The following is a 17,508-nucleotide window of genomic DNA, read 5'->3' on the forward strand; positions in this document are numbered from 1 at the left end:
CGATTCGTCGTGAAAAACTGCATCAGATAGACACCTTTTTGGGCCTTAACCCGCGCCGGGCCGGTGCTCTGAAATTCCGCGCCGTGCCGGGGGGGGGGGGCGGCTTAACTCTTTTAACTCGGCTCCTGGGCCACGTAGCGACACGCGGTAAGCGGCAATCGAAAGAACGTCCAAAATAAGGACGAAAACACTTCGGTCATTTTTTGGGTCAGGTCAAAGGTCAGGTCACCAGAGGTCACCAAAGGTCAAATGTCCACTATTTCAACATTTTGGAAACTGCCAACGGCTATCTCGGGAACCGATAGAGCTACAGCGCCGCGGAAAAGCGCATTCGATAGCCCTTTTACAGACCTTTCTGAGCAATGTTCTCAGATTTGACCTCAGGTCAACGGTTTAGCCTCCAGAGGGCAAAAACTCCAAAAATAGCCGTTTTTACGAAAAACGTTTTTTCGGCAATAACTTTTGACTCAAAAGAGCCACGACATTACTTTTGCCACCATCGTGTTCCTCTCGTCGAGACGCGTCGAATGAACTATAATTTGACCTTGAAAGGTCAACTTGAAAATTTGACCTCAGGTCAAGGTCATGACCTGACCGGAAAAGGTCATGTTGCATATCAGTCGATCCGCAACGTCGAGCCGAACACATCTAAGGCGTTTTCAGCGCTCTAGCACGTCTCTATCAGAAGTTATTAGCGAAAAACTGTTAGATTCTGTTCGTGACCTGAGATGACCTCGGGGACATAACGAGGGGTCACAGTTGCCATTTTCCGGTTCAGTGTGTCCCTTTTACCTACATCTCGATGTTTGAGAGTGTCTAGAATAGCGTTCGTGCAAAACAGACGCTTTTCAATTTTCTCCCATTGACTTATAATGGAGAGGTCGCAAAATTGACCTGACCTTAGGTCACCGATATCAAAATTCCGAGATATAAATTTTATAGATAATGTTGCTCTAATCAATCGCTGAAAGTTTCAAGGCAATCGATCAATCGGTGTAGCTATGACGAGCATTCTTATTTTTTCTGAGGTGAGGTCACTTGGCGTGACCTGGTGACCTGACCTAAAGTGACCTGGGTCTGAAATTTCCACAACATGTGCGGAAAAGATGCACGAACAGGTGTGCCAAAAACGGCGGCGCTCCGCGCCGCCGTTTTTGAGATATCTGCGAAAAACCGCAGGGGGGTGTTCAAACACCCCCCCCCCCGGCCCGGCGCGGGTTAACAACCAACTTCAAAATTTGACCTCACTTGACCTGACCTTGACCTGACCTCGACCTGAAATTCATCCAGAGGTGGTCCATATCACTTATTGAGTGTGCCTATTGAATTCTATGAGTAAAATGACCCATAAAACATGTGTCGCACATGCCCTTTTCTATATTTTGTTTTTGGTGACCTGACCTGACCTGACCTGACCTTGACCTTGACCATTGAATGACATTGTATGCAACGAATATTGTCTTGGTAGTCTAAGAACACGTTTTGGGCAATCAGTCTCAGTCCATTCTTCGGCAACTACGGTGCAAGGCCGATACTGTAGAAACTTGCATTTTGTACCCTTGACCTGACCTTGACCTGACCTCTGACCTACTTAAGCAAAAAATTGTGGGCTCTTAAGATCCGCCTTGTTGAGAGCTTTCGATTGCCGTTTTCCCCGTCTTTCTACGACCATCGGTTCGGAAGTTGGACAGGGGGGGCAGAATCTGCCCCCCCCCCCAGCAGGGCGCGTATGGCTGAATAGCCCAGCGGGGCGCGGGTTAACAGCTTTGAACTAACGATGAATCAAAGATTAATACAGTTTTTTTTTTAAATTGGAAAGAAAAGCTTTACATATTGAAAAAAGTCGTAATATTTTTTCAATTTGTCTATAACGGCCCTTGGGACCAAATTTTTAGCCATTTTTATTTCTTCAAAATAAAGTTCAGGTCATTTAAAATCGACATGCAAACAATTAGAAAGGTGTTCTTTCTATAAGTTCCTCATTTTAATGCATACAAAATTGGTTTCCGGGGGTCGGTACGACCCCAGCTCGCCGTTTCGCCTCTAATGAACCTAGAACCTTGCGGAAAAAAACGAGCATGTGCGCCGTTACAAGATACATCGAATGATACCACATTTTAAGGTCTCGGGTTCATTGGTGACCCCTGAGGTCATTTCAAGTGACCCAAATTACGGGTCCGGTTTTTGGTAGATAACTTCGCAACAAATGGTCGCAGAGCCGCGATTTTAGCATCTTTGTGTTTGCCTAGCTCCGGCGCGTCGAATGGTATACTGTTTGTTCTGGTGAGGTCAGCTTAAGTCGCTGACCTCGGGTCAGCACGCTGCCGTGTATTTGGCTCCGCTCCCCGACCGGGCGGCCCAGCCGGCAGCCAGCCCCCGGGCATCACGTGACCGCCCCGAGTCCGCGCACATTGCTCCAACAGACGGTAAATAACTTTTGAAAATACCTATCTCCAATTTTAGTGTTTTCTGAACCAAAATTTTGCGAGGAATCCGATGGTGTGGTCCCTGAAATCTGAAAAAATTTCCATTTTGGAGATAGCACCTATTTTTTGAAAAGTAAATATTCGTCATGCACAAAAGTCAAATAAATTGAAAATATAATGAGTGAATATTTATACTAACACTAGAATGTATCGAACATGAATTAGTGATATATTTTAGCTGAGATGATACTATATCTGCTCATACATGTACATGAATTAGTACATTAACCCTCGTCGGCCGAGAAGGGGTGGGGCGGATGCCGCCTCATAGGGGTTTTTCGCGATAGCTCAAAACACGCTGAGGGAAAACAGCTGAAACTTGGCATACCTAATATTTTATTCAAGCTGGATCTTTTGACACCAACTGCGTTTTCAGGTCAGGTCAGGTCACTGACCTATGACGTCATAAATGAACCTCTGCACGGTCCTCAGAAGTTGCAACTTTGCAACGCCCTCAGTGCCAGAGGAACTTTCACAGGAAGATGAAAGTTACAGGACGTAGTATCCTTCTGAGGTCTCACAACTTGTTTATCTCGGATTTAACCTAAATGTCACATGAGGTCAGGTCGGTCACGTGACCTCACCATTATAAGTCAATGGTGATTGACTTGATTGACAATCATTGATTGACAGGTCGGTCACGGGATATTGGGAAAGGAAACTCGATGTGTTATATATCAAAAATAGTTTATATTTCAAAATTCTAAAATGCATATTATTCTTTGTTTCAATGCAAGTGCAATGCCGTATAGCATGGCATTTGGATTATCCGTCTTAGAGTTACAGCCCGTCAAACTTGGCGCTGCAACGCAAGATCCAAAACATGTTATACATTATAACTCAAAAACTACTCATCGGATTAGCCTGAAATTGTCACAGGAGGATTCAGAGCCCCTGATTACCCCTCAGACCAATTATCGTTAAAATCCGAGAGATGAGGGTGTCAAATTGGAAAAAGTGGTACGATCTATCGTGGAATGCCCCAGCTGCTCGTGCGTTTATTGTGTTCATAAAAAAGATGCATATCAACATCGATGGTATTCTCGGTTCACCCACAGCTGAAATGTGTCGAGAAATGTGTTCAACTGTTCAGTATAGGTTATTTCAAACGTTCAACTAAAAAGCTGGGATAGCTGCTAGCTAATTATTGCACAATAACCAACTCGAGAAGAATTTTAATAGACTGCAATAGCTTCCAGCTTGGAGCTACGCACCAAGGCCCACCAGCTGACAAGATCAAGAGAGAGTCAGCTTCAGGTAACATTTGCCGTTTTTACTAGTTTTCTGCTGTACCACCCCTCTCTGCCAATACAAATGCGCAGTAACCTCGCCAACAGTAGCAATAACCCGTTGTCCCCAATCGGAGCTTAGTCCGGGCTATTTGGCAGTGAAAATGGCGGCTAGCCATCATCGAGCCACAATTATGACCCCATGAGATTAGTTCTGTGCCACCGTCGCTGACGACAAACTAGCATAACGGATCGCGAATTCCGAATAGTTACAGCCGGGCCAAGCCAAAGTGCGTGACCTGTTTCATGCATCTGGATACACAGTAACCAAAATGTTTGCATTGACTCAGATTGACGAATTTTACAGATAAACCCAGAGTCCCGACAGTAGGCTCACTTAATTAATGAACTGGCTATAAACAACACGAAGGTTGTTAAATGTGATATTTTAATAGGCACTGCGCAAATCAACGCACTCCATCAATTTTTGTTTGTCCATGAGGCTAATAATCAAATATTCAAAAACAATAATATATAAGCGATATAGTATTTAAGTAAATGCTCAAAACACACAAGTTCATTTCCTAAGACCGATATAGACGGTATCGTCATATTTCTACATATGTAAAATACCCGGCCCCGTCCTTGCCGAAAACCAATTGAAACCATCAAACTTGACAGGAGCATATTCCGTGGGCCATTCTCAGCCGCTCCCCATCGCAGCGTCGCAGCGTCCCGGCGTCCCGGCGAGGCGGTGGGTCCCTCACCCCATGGGCGGCGGCCGGGCGTCCGTGCTGTATGGAGCCACACCCGGCAGTTAGCGGGGCCAATTGGCAGTGCGGGGCGCCGCGCCACCCGCTGGCCATTACCCATGTAAATCCGGCCGACCCGCACCGGCACGGGCCCCGGGCCGGAAGTAGCGGCGAATTCCAGGCGGCTGGAGGCCGCGCGGTGCGCCGAGACCGGTGTCGACTGTTCGAGGAGTATAATGTCACAGGATGTTCCCGCGAGTGGAAGTTATCGTACTTTGTTACATAACTGCTAGACTGCAGCGATCTCATACTCGCTTTTTGCACTTAGGTACCATTCCTTTTGTCGGCTTTAATATTTTAAAATAACCAAAAACTGTTAACATACAAGGACATAGGTACAATAAGAAACGTAGAATGCATCATTCAACTACCTTCGGCAGTAACCAGAAACAAAATTTGTATTCTGATGCCGCGTTAGCGGAACTATACGGAGCTATAAAGAAAGAAGATTTTCAAAACATTATGAAAATGGAAGCGCTCATAGTTCATATGCTTGCACTTACTCGATTTTCCTATCGGTCCTATCTATTAGGCTTTGGGCTCAATCATTTGTGCCGTCAACCTATCAAAACCGGTCATGTATCGAACCAGAAAGAGGTAACAAAGTGGAATGGCCTTGGCCCACATGACACTGCAAAACTCGAACTGTGAACGAACAGGTCATCAGGTTCGGTATCCTGCTGCGTATATACAAGTACATTCAGACTGGTAATCTCTTGAAAATGTAACATTCACAGCTATCAGTTACCATTGTGGATATGTAGGATGACACGGGTGACGGTGAACGTCTACTACCTTTATCTAAGCAGTCTAGGTACCAAATGTATCATGGCTATGTTAACCCGCGCGGGGCTGGGGGGGGTAAATTTTACCCCCCCCCTCGCGAATTTTTGCAATATCTCGAAAACAGCGGCGCGCAGCGCCGCCAAACTTTCAGTACTTTTTCTTACATCAATTTGACACGTTCCCTGAAAATTTGAGCGAAATCCGTCGGAATTTTTTTGAGAAATTGACGTTTTAGTGACGTCATGTTCGCCATTTTCGCCTAAAAAAACGGCAAAATTTCAAACGCCGCTAACATCTTCATTTTTAAAGGAATCAAGACGAAACAAAAAAGGTTATACGTAATTCTACTTTGTCTATCAAATGGCTATCTCGGTTTTTTGAAAATTTTGGATTTTTGCCCAAATTAAAAAAACTGACTTTTTTGGGAAAATAATTATAAAATCCAAAATTTTGAGTGTATCGAAAAAACAGGAATATATGTCAGAGAAGTGGTCTATGTGCACCTACATACCAATTTTTAGAAGAATCGGTTCAAAAATGTGGGAGTTATTCAAAATTTTATGACGTCACGACACACAAAAATTTTGAAAAATGATTTTTTTTGGAAGTTCTAGACATCGTACGGAAACAAAAATAGCACCATTCGATTCGCCGTGAAAAACTGCTTCAGATAGCTACCTTTTTAGGCCTTAACAACCAACTTCAAAATTTGACCTCACTTGACCTGACCTTGACCTGACCTCGACCTGAAATTCATCCAGAGGTGGTCCATATCACTTATTGAGTGTGTCTATTGAATTCTATGAGTAAAATGACAAATAAAACATGTGTCGCACATGCCCTTTTCTATATTTTGTTTTTGGTGACCTGACCTGACCTAACCTGACCTTGACCTTGACCTCTGAATGATATTGTATGCAACGAATATTGTCTTGGTAGCCTAAGAACACGTTTTGGGCAATCAGTCTCAGTCCATGACTCCATTCTTCCGCAACTACGGTGCAAGGCCGGTACTGTAGGAAGTAGGAACTTGCAATTTGTACCCTTGACCTGACCTTGGCTTTGACCTCAAACTTTAAATTAAGTACATGTTTTTAATTGTTTGTGATGAGATCTTTCGATTGGCGTTTGAATTTTCCAAATCGGACCATTTGTTCGGGAGATAACAAAGGGGGTAAAATTTACCCCCCAGCCCCGCGCGTTCGGCTGGAGACCACAGCCCCGCGTGGGTTAAACTATCCCCGCAAAGAGGCCCACTGCCGGTCATCAGCACGCTGCACCGCACCTCTGACCTGGACTCACCTCCTGTGACCTGGTTTCGGTACCCCGACACTGGTAATTGGTAATACGCGGTGGTATAACCTCGCTCCCGTTGGCTGCCACCCGACGTTCCCAATCGAGACTAAATCCCAGCTATTTGACAGGCAGGATGGTCGTCGGCTATCATTGAGGTATAATGGAGGCCCCTGGGGGATTATCTCCGAATGGCCAACGACCTACGCATGGGGCATATCATCCCGCTTACATAACATAACATTGACTGTGATACCGGACACAGATAGCGCATGTCCTGGATGGGGTTTCACAGAGCTGAGAGCGGGACATAACCCACTGCTACTGTATTGCTCATGAGACGAGTTACAGTATTGTATAACGCAAAGATGGCAAATAACAGAATTGATGCATCTTTTATTTTATTTTATTTTATTTTATTTTATTTTTTTATTTTGTTTTATTTTATTATTTTGTTGCATCATTTGCATCATTTGCATCATTTGCATCAATTGTATCATTTTCCGGTTTACATGAGTAGTGTGGTGCTAATGTGTCACAGATGGATTACAATACTGAGAGCAATAGAAAAAAACTTTGCAATGACTAATTTGACTTGCGCATGTGCCCCCGGTAATAAACAAATTTGTGTGGCAGTAGCTCAACTCACTGAAGACGTTATGTGGTCTTTCAGGCGCCGCCAGATCTCAGTGCCGTACAAAGACGTGGGCCTTCGAGCGCGTGCCAGGAATGCAGCTAAGGTTCCAGCGGGGTGACCGCGTCCTGCGCCAGGTGCCGACCAGGAAGGACTGTCAGAACGCCTGCCTCGAGGACGGCTGCCGGTAGGAGATGCCGTTCCTCGCATGTATGAGCCCCAATATCCCGTTAGAGATATTAGTCCTCTATATACGTAGTTCTCTGTAAAATAGGCAGCTTGGATTTGGAAAGGACTGGCAATGATGCATTTCGATGGGGATACGATAAGATAAAACGCACTGTTTTCGGCCCTCCATTGCAGCCATTCGTGATATCCGCCATGCAAGTTTCAATCTAAAGCTGTCTAAGGTCTAAGTAGTCCATTCGTCGTAGTATTGCAATTACAGGTTTTCCTCTTACATGCTATTTTGCCACGTGGTTGCAGCTCAGCGACGTTCGACTCGGAGAACCTCGAGTGTCGGCTGAGTCGCGCCAGTCGCCGTCAGATGCCCGAAGACTACGTCGAGAGCAGCCGAGGCGTCGAGTACCTGGAGAACCAGTGCATCGGAGGTCAGTATTTGCCGAGCCAAAGCGTCGTATTGAATGTCACCGAGTGTGACATTTCGGTAATAATATAGAGAACGAAACGTACTTGTGCCATTCGCTAGTTAAACTATTTTTTACCTGTTTCGTGAAACCAATCATTTTAGATTTTGCATCACAGGAGTGTCGCTAACTGTGATGTCTGTTTAGATGCTCCTTGACCTGAGATAAACTGTTCATTTTTATCACCGAATGATCTGTAGAAAAGGTCCCAACCGAGCTCGGCGAAACGTCACTGGAGCATCACGAAGGGTTGGGGATGCCTCCAAATTATTCTTCGCACCCCTTTTACCACCCTCTTACCACCCACAGCCGACACGCGCTGCGACTACGCTCCGCTCACGGACAAGTTCCCGCGCTACATCGACCAGACGATCCCCCGCGTGGACCGGGTGCGCGACTGTGAGCGTCTGTGCACAAACAGCCGCGAGTTCGTGTGTCGCTCGTTCTCGCTCTACACCACCGCCGGCCAGTGTCTGCTCAGTGGCGATGACGAAGGTGAGTGGATGATCGAACTCCGGGAGTTCATCAGTCATTAGGAGATACCGAAAGCTGTTTGTAGAGCTTTGTTTTATACATTTGAATATGCGGGATAGTTTTATTGTGCAGTGCCTTCAGAAATGCACGCTAGTAAGGCTGGAATAATCATTTGACTAACAATTTATTACCACATTGTGCATCGCCCCGTCACCCTCGCCTTGTAACTATTTCCCGAAATGATATGCCCTGCTGATTTTTTTTTACTTCAATGAACTTTACAAATATTTATACCAGCTTTATGACATGCAAAGGATTGAAACAAACTAAGACACATATTTTACTTTCTCATTGCAGCATCGGCGGGAGAAACTGCGTACACTTCTCGGGCCGGTACCGATTTCTACCAGCGCGAATGTCGAGAGCGGCGACGCGATCCGGACCGTCCCGATCGTCCAGATCGTCCGGACCGTCCAGATCGGCCGGATCGCCCGGATCGGCCGGACAGGCCGGACCCGGACCGACCCGTGTTCCCGGACCGTCCGGACCGCCCGGACCCGGACCGGCCTGTGTTTCCGGATCGGCCGGACCGTCCGGTGTTCCCGGACCGCCCTGACCAGCCGGACAGACCAGGTGACCACCGACGCCGTCCGGACGCGGGGCCAGCCCTGTTCCGGAGCAGACGGACGCTGTATGTGTTCGGGGACGGTCGGCGCGGCCGGCGTGTCTCCTCCCCAGCAGTGGTGTTCCCCTGGGGCTGGGGCGGCCCCGGAGCGGCGCCCCTGCCGCCCCCGCCGCCCCGGAGACGGCCCGGGCCCGTCCTGCCGCTCCCGGGGCCGAGACCGACCGTTGTGGACCTCCCCGACCTCCCTGCGTTGTCTCCTCCTGTACTGATGACCCCAGAAGTGACCACAGCGGGCTTAGAGTGGAGTGAGTTCGGACCCGAGCTCGACCCGTACCCCGGCGGTGAACCGGCCACAGAGCCGGCCACCGAGCCGAGCATACGGAATCAGAGTAAGACGAGACACTTCGCTACTCTCCGGTGGCCTCTGAACCTGACGCTAACTGAAACAACGCCTTCTGAATTCTAAATGGGAACTCTGAACGGCTTGGGATTTTCAATGTCACGCCAGAGCACTTAACAGACATCTTTTCTTTCAATGCTAGCAATTTCGCTGTTTTATGTTAACCCGCGCCCGGCTGGGGGTCCTGGATTTCCACGCCCTGCTGGGGGGGGGGGGGGTGTTTGAACACCCCCCCCCCCTTGTAACTCGGCTCCTGGGCCACGTAGCGATACGCGGAAGGCGGCGTTCGAAAGAGCTTCAAAAATAATGACGAAATCACTTCAGTCAATTTTTTGGTCAGGTCAAAGGTCAGGTCACCAGAGGTCATTAAAGGCAAAATTTGGCCGATTTCCAGGTCGAATGTCGAAAATTTCCAAGAAGCCAACGCATAACTCGGGAACCAATAGAGCTAGAGCGCCGCGGAAAAGCGCATTCGATAGCCCTATTAACGCCCTTTTTGAGTAATTCTCGCAAATTTGACCTAACGTCAACGGTTTTGCCTGCAGGGGGAAAAAACTGCAAAAATAGCCGATTTTTTCGAAAACGGTTTTTCTGCAATAACTTTTGACCCAAGCCTTGTACGAGCTCACTTTTACCGGCATCGTGTTCCTCTCGTCAAGACGCATCGAATGAACTATAACTTGACCTTGAAAGGTCAACTTGAAAATTTGACCTCAGGTCAAGGTCATGACCTGACCGGAAAGGGTCATGTTGCATATCAGTCGATCCGTATCGTCGAGCTGAACTCATCTGAGGCGTTTTCATCGCTCTAGCATGCCTCTATCAAAAGTTATTTGCGAAAAACTGTTAGATACCATTCGTGACCTAAGATGACCTCAGGGCATAAACAAGGGTCACGGACACCATTTTCATGTTCAGTGTGTCTAAACCACTTGTATTTCGGTGTTTGGGAGTGTTTATAATGTCTTGCATCCAAAAGAGGCGCATTTCAATTTTCTCCCATTGACTTATAATGGCGAGGTCGCAAAATTGACCTGACCTTAGGTCATCGATATCAAAATTCTGAGATATACATTTTGTACATGCTATTGCCCTTAGCAATCGCTGAAAGTTTCAAAGCAATCGGTCACTCGGTGTAACTATGACAGACATTGAAAGTTTTTATGAGGTGAGGTCACTTCAAGTGACCTGGTGACCTGACCTTGAATGACCTTGGTCTGAAATTTTCACAACATGTGTAGAATTGATGTATGATAAGGTGTACCAAAAACGGCGGCGCTCCGCGCCGCCGTTTTTGAGATATTCGCGAAAAACCACAAGGGGGGTGTTCAAACACCCCCCCCCCAGCAGGGCGCGGGTTAATGGCAAAGCTTTGATCTGAGGAGCTTTACTTTCCACGTTACTGTGCATTTTCACTTGTGGGTACTTATGTGATCTTTCTACTCTATAAAACCAAAACTGAATCTTATTTCCATTTTCATTGATCGCATAACGAATGGAGTTCTAAAAGTTTCAAATTTTCATCGTTTTATCAAATCCTGAAATATGATAAGATATATAACACCCTAGATGCAACATGCATTGTCCTGCGTTTTCCCATGTAAGCCGTTCCTTAACCCTCGCGGGCCCGGGGGGGGGGGCGTTTTTCGCCCCCCCTGGCGAATATTTGCGATAGCTCCCGAACGCTTAGGGATAGGAAAGCGAAACTTTCAGTACCTTTTCTCCCATCAATTTGACATCTTCTGAAGTAAAAAATTTGGACCTAGCCCCCTTGATGACGTCACAAGGTCCATTTTTCTAGACCCCTGCACGGCAAACTTCGGCGTCACAGACGCAAACTTCAAATAGCTGCTAAAAATAGAGTTTTAGAGATAAAGACAAATTACGAGCACGGTTGTGTAGCGTTTGACCTAGAGAAAAATAGGAAAATAGTTTTGGTGACCTGAGGTCAAAGGTCAGGTCAACGACCCCGAAATGTGGTTTTAGTTTTTCGCAAATAACTTCGACAAAAATGGTCCTAGAGCTACGGCAGTGGTACCATCGCATTCGCCTTGTCAAGCCGCGTCGAATGATATATATTTTGTTCGGAAAAGGTCAAATTTTATGTTGACCTCATGTGACCTCGAATGACCTCTGGTTGACCTGGACACATGAAAGGTCGTTTATGATGGATTTGTACCCGCTGATCACGAATCTGGCATCTATTTTCCTCTAAGCCTTCATTTAGAGCTTCCGGATGGCAAAATTGTCTTATTTATTATTACTAGCTTGAATTAGTGAAATAGCCTCTAGCAGGGATACTCTTCAGTGACCTTGACCTTTGAACAGCCTTGTATCGTAAGAGGAACCACAAATAGGGAACTGATAAGCCTCAAAACATTTTAAAACATCTTGAAAGTTAGCACGCAAGATGTGCGAAAAAGTGCCAAGTTTGAGGTCAATTTTGAGCGTGACCTTGACCTTGAACTTTGATTTTGAGCATATTTTCGGAATCCTCAGATTCTCTTCTTTCGTTTGACACCCAATTTTGCCGGTTTGATGCCGCCTGCCGTCCTGTAGAAGGCTTACTTTGAGATCACTACACATGTGCCGGTTTTTGCCTTTGACCTTGACCTCTGACCTTGAAAATTGACCTGAGGTCAAAAATTTTAGGTGCTTTAGAATTGTCTCGTAAGGACCTGTCGTTTGGTATCGCTTTTGTTTCCGTAGCTCCCTTATTTACGGAGTTAGACAGGGGGGGCGAAAAACGCCCCCCCCCGGGCTGCGGTGGTTGGGATTACCCCCCGGGCCCGGCCGGGTTAGCCCAAGGTTTGCGTGATATGAGAGGAGGAAGCTAAGGTCTTAGAAAATCTTGAATAAGCAGAAATCCAAATTGTCAAATCCTTTCATATTTTTATCTTTTTTCTTGATCCGTTGACGATAGTTTCGTGTACTTATCGAAAAGGTGTTATGTCTTTGCTTACCTGTTCAGTGTTCATCGTCTGTTTCAATTGCATTGCTATATAGGCATTACTGTCTGTATCAATTGCTGCTGTCTGTGTTTCTAAATATGCCTTACTGATATCAACTTACGCTTGTTTTTAACTGCCATATTCTTTGTGTTAACATCATCTGCATGTCTTCCAACTAATTATTACTCCCCTACTTCACGGACAAAACTATCCGCTGCTTATCTAAATGCATGACATCTCGACCTCGCCAATTTCACGAATTGATTATTGTGCATTGAGTTGTTCCATATCTGACGTCAGGGTTACACATTCTTTGACAATTAAGGTGAGTCTTACTGCTGCTATGCATTCAATTTGCATTTCAAGATCATTAACAACAAAACTAGTTTTCCATTTCAATAATAATTGCCGTAAACCGTCAGCTGCGCGTTCATTCAGCCACACCGGTGCATTCCACACCACTCCCTCCTGTAACTGACCCCTCTCCGTCGACCCGCCTACCCCGTAGGCTCCTGTGACCAGTACGAGCTGATCACTGGGGTCGAGATGAGGCAGGTGCGCGGCGTCGAGCTCACCTCAGGAAGAGAGGGCGCCGGCATCATGGCCGACTGCATCCGAGCGTGAGTACCGAGTACCGAGTACTGAGTAGTGAGTACCAGACCCTGAGTACCGTCACTGGCCCGCGTCGAAAGTCGTTCAGTCACGCTGCTGCTCTACTCACGGTGACTAACAGCTTAGGTTCAGTTTGGTTCAGCGTACAGTTTCGGCCAGCGAATAATTTTTTTTTCGCAAAACAAAGTTAAGTTTTCATTTATGGTCCTTTCCAAAACTTTGTCATGGGTCAGAAGTTCGCATGAAAGCGGACATAGCCAGTCCGCTGTGCAGACACTTGATTCCATTTCCTTCAGCAGTGTTGACTCGTGATTCGCCGATCGCCTCCCTTCGTTACGTACCGCTGCCCTCTGACCCAACTGTGTTTGTGATCCAATAGGTGTGACCGAGACCGGCGCTGTTCTGCCTTCAACCTCGAACACGGAGGGGGCACTCGCCAGCCGCCGCGCTGCTCGGCGCTCGAGCTTCGGGAGAACGTCGAGGTCGACTCACGAGACCTCACCGACACTCCGGGCGTCAGCTTCATGCAGAAAATCTGCCTCAGAAGTAAGTTCAGTTCGAGCACTCCTCAAATAGCAGGGAGATCGGCAGCTACTTGGCGAATGGAGGGAAGTGGAGGCGTGACATATAACAGTTTCTATTCTTGGCTCACGTCACAAGCGATTCATATCCAGTTCCGCAAGTCTGATGTTTCCGATGATTCTAATCCCGTTCTTCGTGCACCCGTTCCAGGCCGCGGCTGTTCCAAGCTGTACACATTCGAGCGGCTGGTGAACGCAGAGCTGTCTGTGCGCGAGGACAGGGCCCTGCGCGGAGTCTCCAAGACCGAGTGTCAGGACGCGTGTCTGAGTGAGCGCAGCTTTGAGTGCCGCTCTGCCACGTACGACTACCGCGACCGACTGTGTCTGCTGAGCCGGGAGACTCGGCAGAGTGCGCCACGCGCCCTGCGCCGCACCAACGGCAAAGACTACTTCGAGAACCAGTGCGCTAGAGGTGGGTGAACAGAGACGCATGGCTGGTGAAGTGATTGTAAAAACACACATCCTGCTCACCCCTGAAATGTTTCTCAGTAACTCGGCTGGTTGAATTCACAGTATTGAAGAAAAATTGATAAAAGTTTTCCAGTTTTAATCCGAATATGCTCTTTTAGTAAGTCTTTTCCGAAGATCTTGCGTTCCAATTGAGTTAGAGATATTGTGGTGTATACAGTAGATGAATCATACTTCACGCTGAAACGCTAACCGCCAAAATTTCCATTTCATATGACGTATTCCAGCCCCATTCCCCAGCTTGTATTGCACCATGTAACGCATTTCTCTCATCCGACAGAGTTCGAGGACTGTTCGTACCGTAACGAGGCGCGCGACGCGTTCCTGTTGTATACGCACAAGGCGGTGTCAGCGTTCAGTGACGGCCGATGCCGAGAGGCGTGCGACAGGGAGCGGGACTTCAACTGCGCCTCCTACTCCTTCCTGCCTCCGGTCAGTAGCAGAGGACACTAAAGAAAGGCGAATCATTTGATAAGAGTGCAGCGAAACGTCCATTGCTTTTACCTCTGTCTTTCTGCACCTCTGTAACAGAACTGCTGAAGAATGAATACTTGAATAATTTTTATCGATGTTTCAATTATCAGAATTCGTACTTTCGTAATAACTTCGTGAGTGAGCTTAGATTTACTTTCTAAATCTACTTAGATCTGGTGGGCTACATTCATAAGTTTGTATGAGGATGTTCTGACGGCCGCACTGTGTTCACACTCTGACGGTCTCGCGGTGTTCTCTCGGACAGAGCCGCGCCCGTGACATGACGTGCCTGCTGTCGGGAGTGCGGGCCGCAGACCTGGACCGCAGCGGGGTGCGTTTCCTGGAGGGAAGTCTGTACGCCGAGCGTGTCTGTCAGGACCGCGCTTCAGGCAGACCCGATAGACCCGACAGACCCGACAGACCCGACCGGCCTGACCGGCCATTCAGGCCCGACAGGCCAGACAGACCAGGTAAGGCTGCGAATGGAGACAAATCTCTCCGTGCTGCAAAGGCTAGTTTTTTCCTCCTTATGTTAGATTCATTAAGAAATGTGAGCCTTTTTTAGATTAAACCCAAATGTTATTCATGCTGCATATCAGCAATCATTTATTCAGAAATGCGTTGCGTTAATGAAGTGACATATATCTTCATATATCCATGTTATATAACCTGTGTTGCCTATTGCATGTGCTTATCTGCAAAAGGTTTAGCCTGCTAATGAATATGGCAAACCTTTTCTTGCAATTACATTCGATTGTTCGCAAAGTGAACATTTTCGAAACATCGTGTGCTTACTTTGTATATTTCACCGAGTGTAAATGCCAACGTCATAGGTATGTTACTCCCCGCTTCGGTGTGGGCCGTGGGGCTGAGATTGCTTATCATGGTGATGTCATACGAGAGAATGTGCGGTGAACGGGGAAATGAGATGAAATGAGTGTGAGATGAGGTGAGATGAGTGATGGATATGGTGAAGCCGGATGAAGTGAGGCTTGGTGGGCGGCTTGGGTGGGCGGCGTCAGCTGGCAATACACATTCGCAGTTTGTATTCTTACGTACTTATACATTTTGCGATACACTGTACCATATTGATACAGTACTCACACGACATTGTATAAGTATTCCACACTGAGCATCCTACACAGGTCATTGCGGTTGGGACGCTGCCGATGCAGTGCATATCTAACCCAAAAGGCACCACAGTGGTGATGGTAGCATCGATGTGGTGTGGACTCAGCACCGGCGCTTTACCTCGCTGGTTCCCCTTCTCCCCTACCACCCATCTGACCGTCCCGGCTGCGTCTCGCCCTCTCTAAGAGCCCACCACGGACTCGCCAGGGTCAAACGAGGTGGACACGGACGGTCGTCGGTCGCCCGACATCCGCCGCTGCCGGGTGACGCCCACTTACGAGAAGGTGCTGAACGTCGAGTACCGGCGAGCCAGGCGGTTCGACATCGAGAGCCGAACGCGTGGACGAGGCGTCACCGTGCCCTGCCTCCTGCAGGTCAGAGGGATACTACAGATAGGTCAGACGGGAACCAAGCTCGACAGGCATCGGGCCAGACTAAGGCTTAATTCTTTTCCTAGGACTATTTTCTGCCTACCACTATAAGACCATTTTTCTGACGCGGCAGATTAGACTGGATAATAAATTACGATGCATAAAGCTTAGTGTTTTTTTTTTGTCTGCAACGTCTTCCAGTTGAAATATGTAAAATACCCTGAATCTTGTGCCTATAAATTATTCCAAGTGTTGATGACCAATGCTGTTTAATTATTAATATTTCCGCACTTTGCTGCGATTCATGACATAAATTTTTTGAACTTTGTCTGCTTTTCATTTTCCCGCCATCATCTGACCTCCGCTGACCTCCTCCCGCAGTGTGAGCGGAACCCGCGCTGTCTCGGCGTCAGTCTGGAGTACGGAGAGCGCGGAGAGCGCTGCTACGGCCTGGAGAACTCGGCCGGCCAGGACGGCGGCTCCCTCAGCAACGCCGACGGCGTGGCCTACTTCGAGAAAGTCTGCATCGAACGTGAGTTTAGACCATGGTGCCTGACAATATATTTATATTACAATCAGTGAAACGTTGACAGTGAGACAACGTACCATTGTCCTTTTGGCTGACTTGTTTCTTCCTACTGTTTGAATTATTGTATATTTGTGAAGCTTTGTTTAAACTTTCATATTTTTTTTTCAGCAGGATTGTTCAATTAAAGTTTTTATTTCTCCATGCGTACCCGTATGTCGTAATAATAAACACCAACGCAATTGAGAAAATTGGTCCCATGTAGGCCGTCATATTTGGTCTATCCGATCCCGAGACGTATTGCCCGGAGCTTGCCTCCTCCCTGAGTGTATAATTCCCTTTTCCGTAGATCGCACGTGCGGCAAGGGGTGGACGTTCGAGCGTGTCCCCAACTACATGCTTGAGGGCCACGACGACCTGGTGCAGCGGCGGGTACCCAGCAAGGAGATCTGCCAGATGCTCTGCCTGCAGAATATTCGCATGCCTTGCAGGTTAGCAATAACCCATTTTTTTATTTGTCAATGAAATATCCGAGAAAACATTATGAATTCGTGTGTCTTAAATTTGACGCTTACCACACTGTAATTCAACATTCACAGGTCTGCCGAGTACAACTACCGGGATCAGACATGCACCATGTCCACCCAGACACGGAGGATGCAGCCGAGGGACTTTGTCTACGCCGAGGACGTCGACTATCTCGAGAACCAGTGTGCTCCCGGTGAGGAAAGGATGATACTGGAGGAGATCAGATACGTGAACTGTAACTTGTAAAGGATGGCAGGAAAGGTATTATTTCATGTCTTGATATGAAAACAACTCATACTTAGTAAGGTGTACTTAGTAAGATACGATAAACTATTATTCGCATAAGCTTATCCTCGAGAAGCTTTCTCGGTAATCAAAAGTTACGTAATCGTAGAGTCCGAAAAAAACTTCCCGAGGGCAACAAAACAAAGGGTAGAGTAACTCTCAGCAGAGTTTCAGTATATAGACACTGCTTTCTTC

At 47.2% G+C, this 17,508-nt stretch overlaps 1 protein-coding gene across 2 annotated transcripts in view; it reads left to right on the plus strand.

Annotated features, from left to right (window-relative positions):
• LOC122390897 overlaps nucleotides 1–17,508 on the plus strand; it is a 41,292-nt gene that overhangs the window by 13,525 nt on the left and 10,259 nt on the right. For both annotated transcript variants that reach the window (XM_043384336.1, XM_043384337.1), the window contains exons 10-22: nucleotides 7,280–7,427; nucleotides 7,727–7,851; nucleotides 8,197–8,382; nucleotides 8,719–8,994; nucleotides 12,846–12,957; nucleotides 13,329–13,495; nucleotides 13,682–13,942; nucleotides 14,279–14,430; nucleotides 14,738–14,942; nucleotides 15,790–15,977; nucleotides 16,356–16,506; nucleotides 16,850–16,991; nucleotides 17,100–17,221. In XM_043384336.1, coding sequence (XP_043240271.1) covers nucleotides 7,280–7,427; nucleotides 7,727–7,851; nucleotides 8,197–8,382; nucleotides 8,719–8,994; nucleotides 12,846–12,957; nucleotides 13,329–13,495; nucleotides 13,682–13,942; nucleotides 14,279–14,430; nucleotides 14,738–14,942; nucleotides 15,790–15,977; nucleotides 16,356–16,506; nucleotides 16,850–16,991; nucleotides 17,100–17,221 — 2,235 coding nt within the window. The remainder of the gene's footprint in view (nucleotides 1–7,279; nucleotides 7,428–7,726; nucleotides 7,852–8,196; nucleotides 8,383–8,718; nucleotides 8,995–12,845; nucleotides 12,958–13,328; nucleotides 13,496–13,681; nucleotides 13,943–14,278; nucleotides 14,431–14,737; nucleotides 14,943–15,789; nucleotides 15,978–16,355; nucleotides 16,507–16,849; nucleotides 16,992–17,099; nucleotides 17,222–17,508) is intronic.

This window comes from Amphibalanus amphitrite, unplaced genomic scaffold (assembly GCF_019059575.1).
Source record: "Amphibalanus amphitrite isolate SeventyFive unplaced genomic scaffold, NRLGWU_Aamphi_draft 000414F_arrow, whole genome shotgun sequence".
In the NCBI taxonomy this organism is placed as follows: Eukaryota; Metazoa; Arthropoda; class Thecostraca; order Balanomorpha; family Balanidae; genus Amphibalanus; species Amphibalanus amphitrite.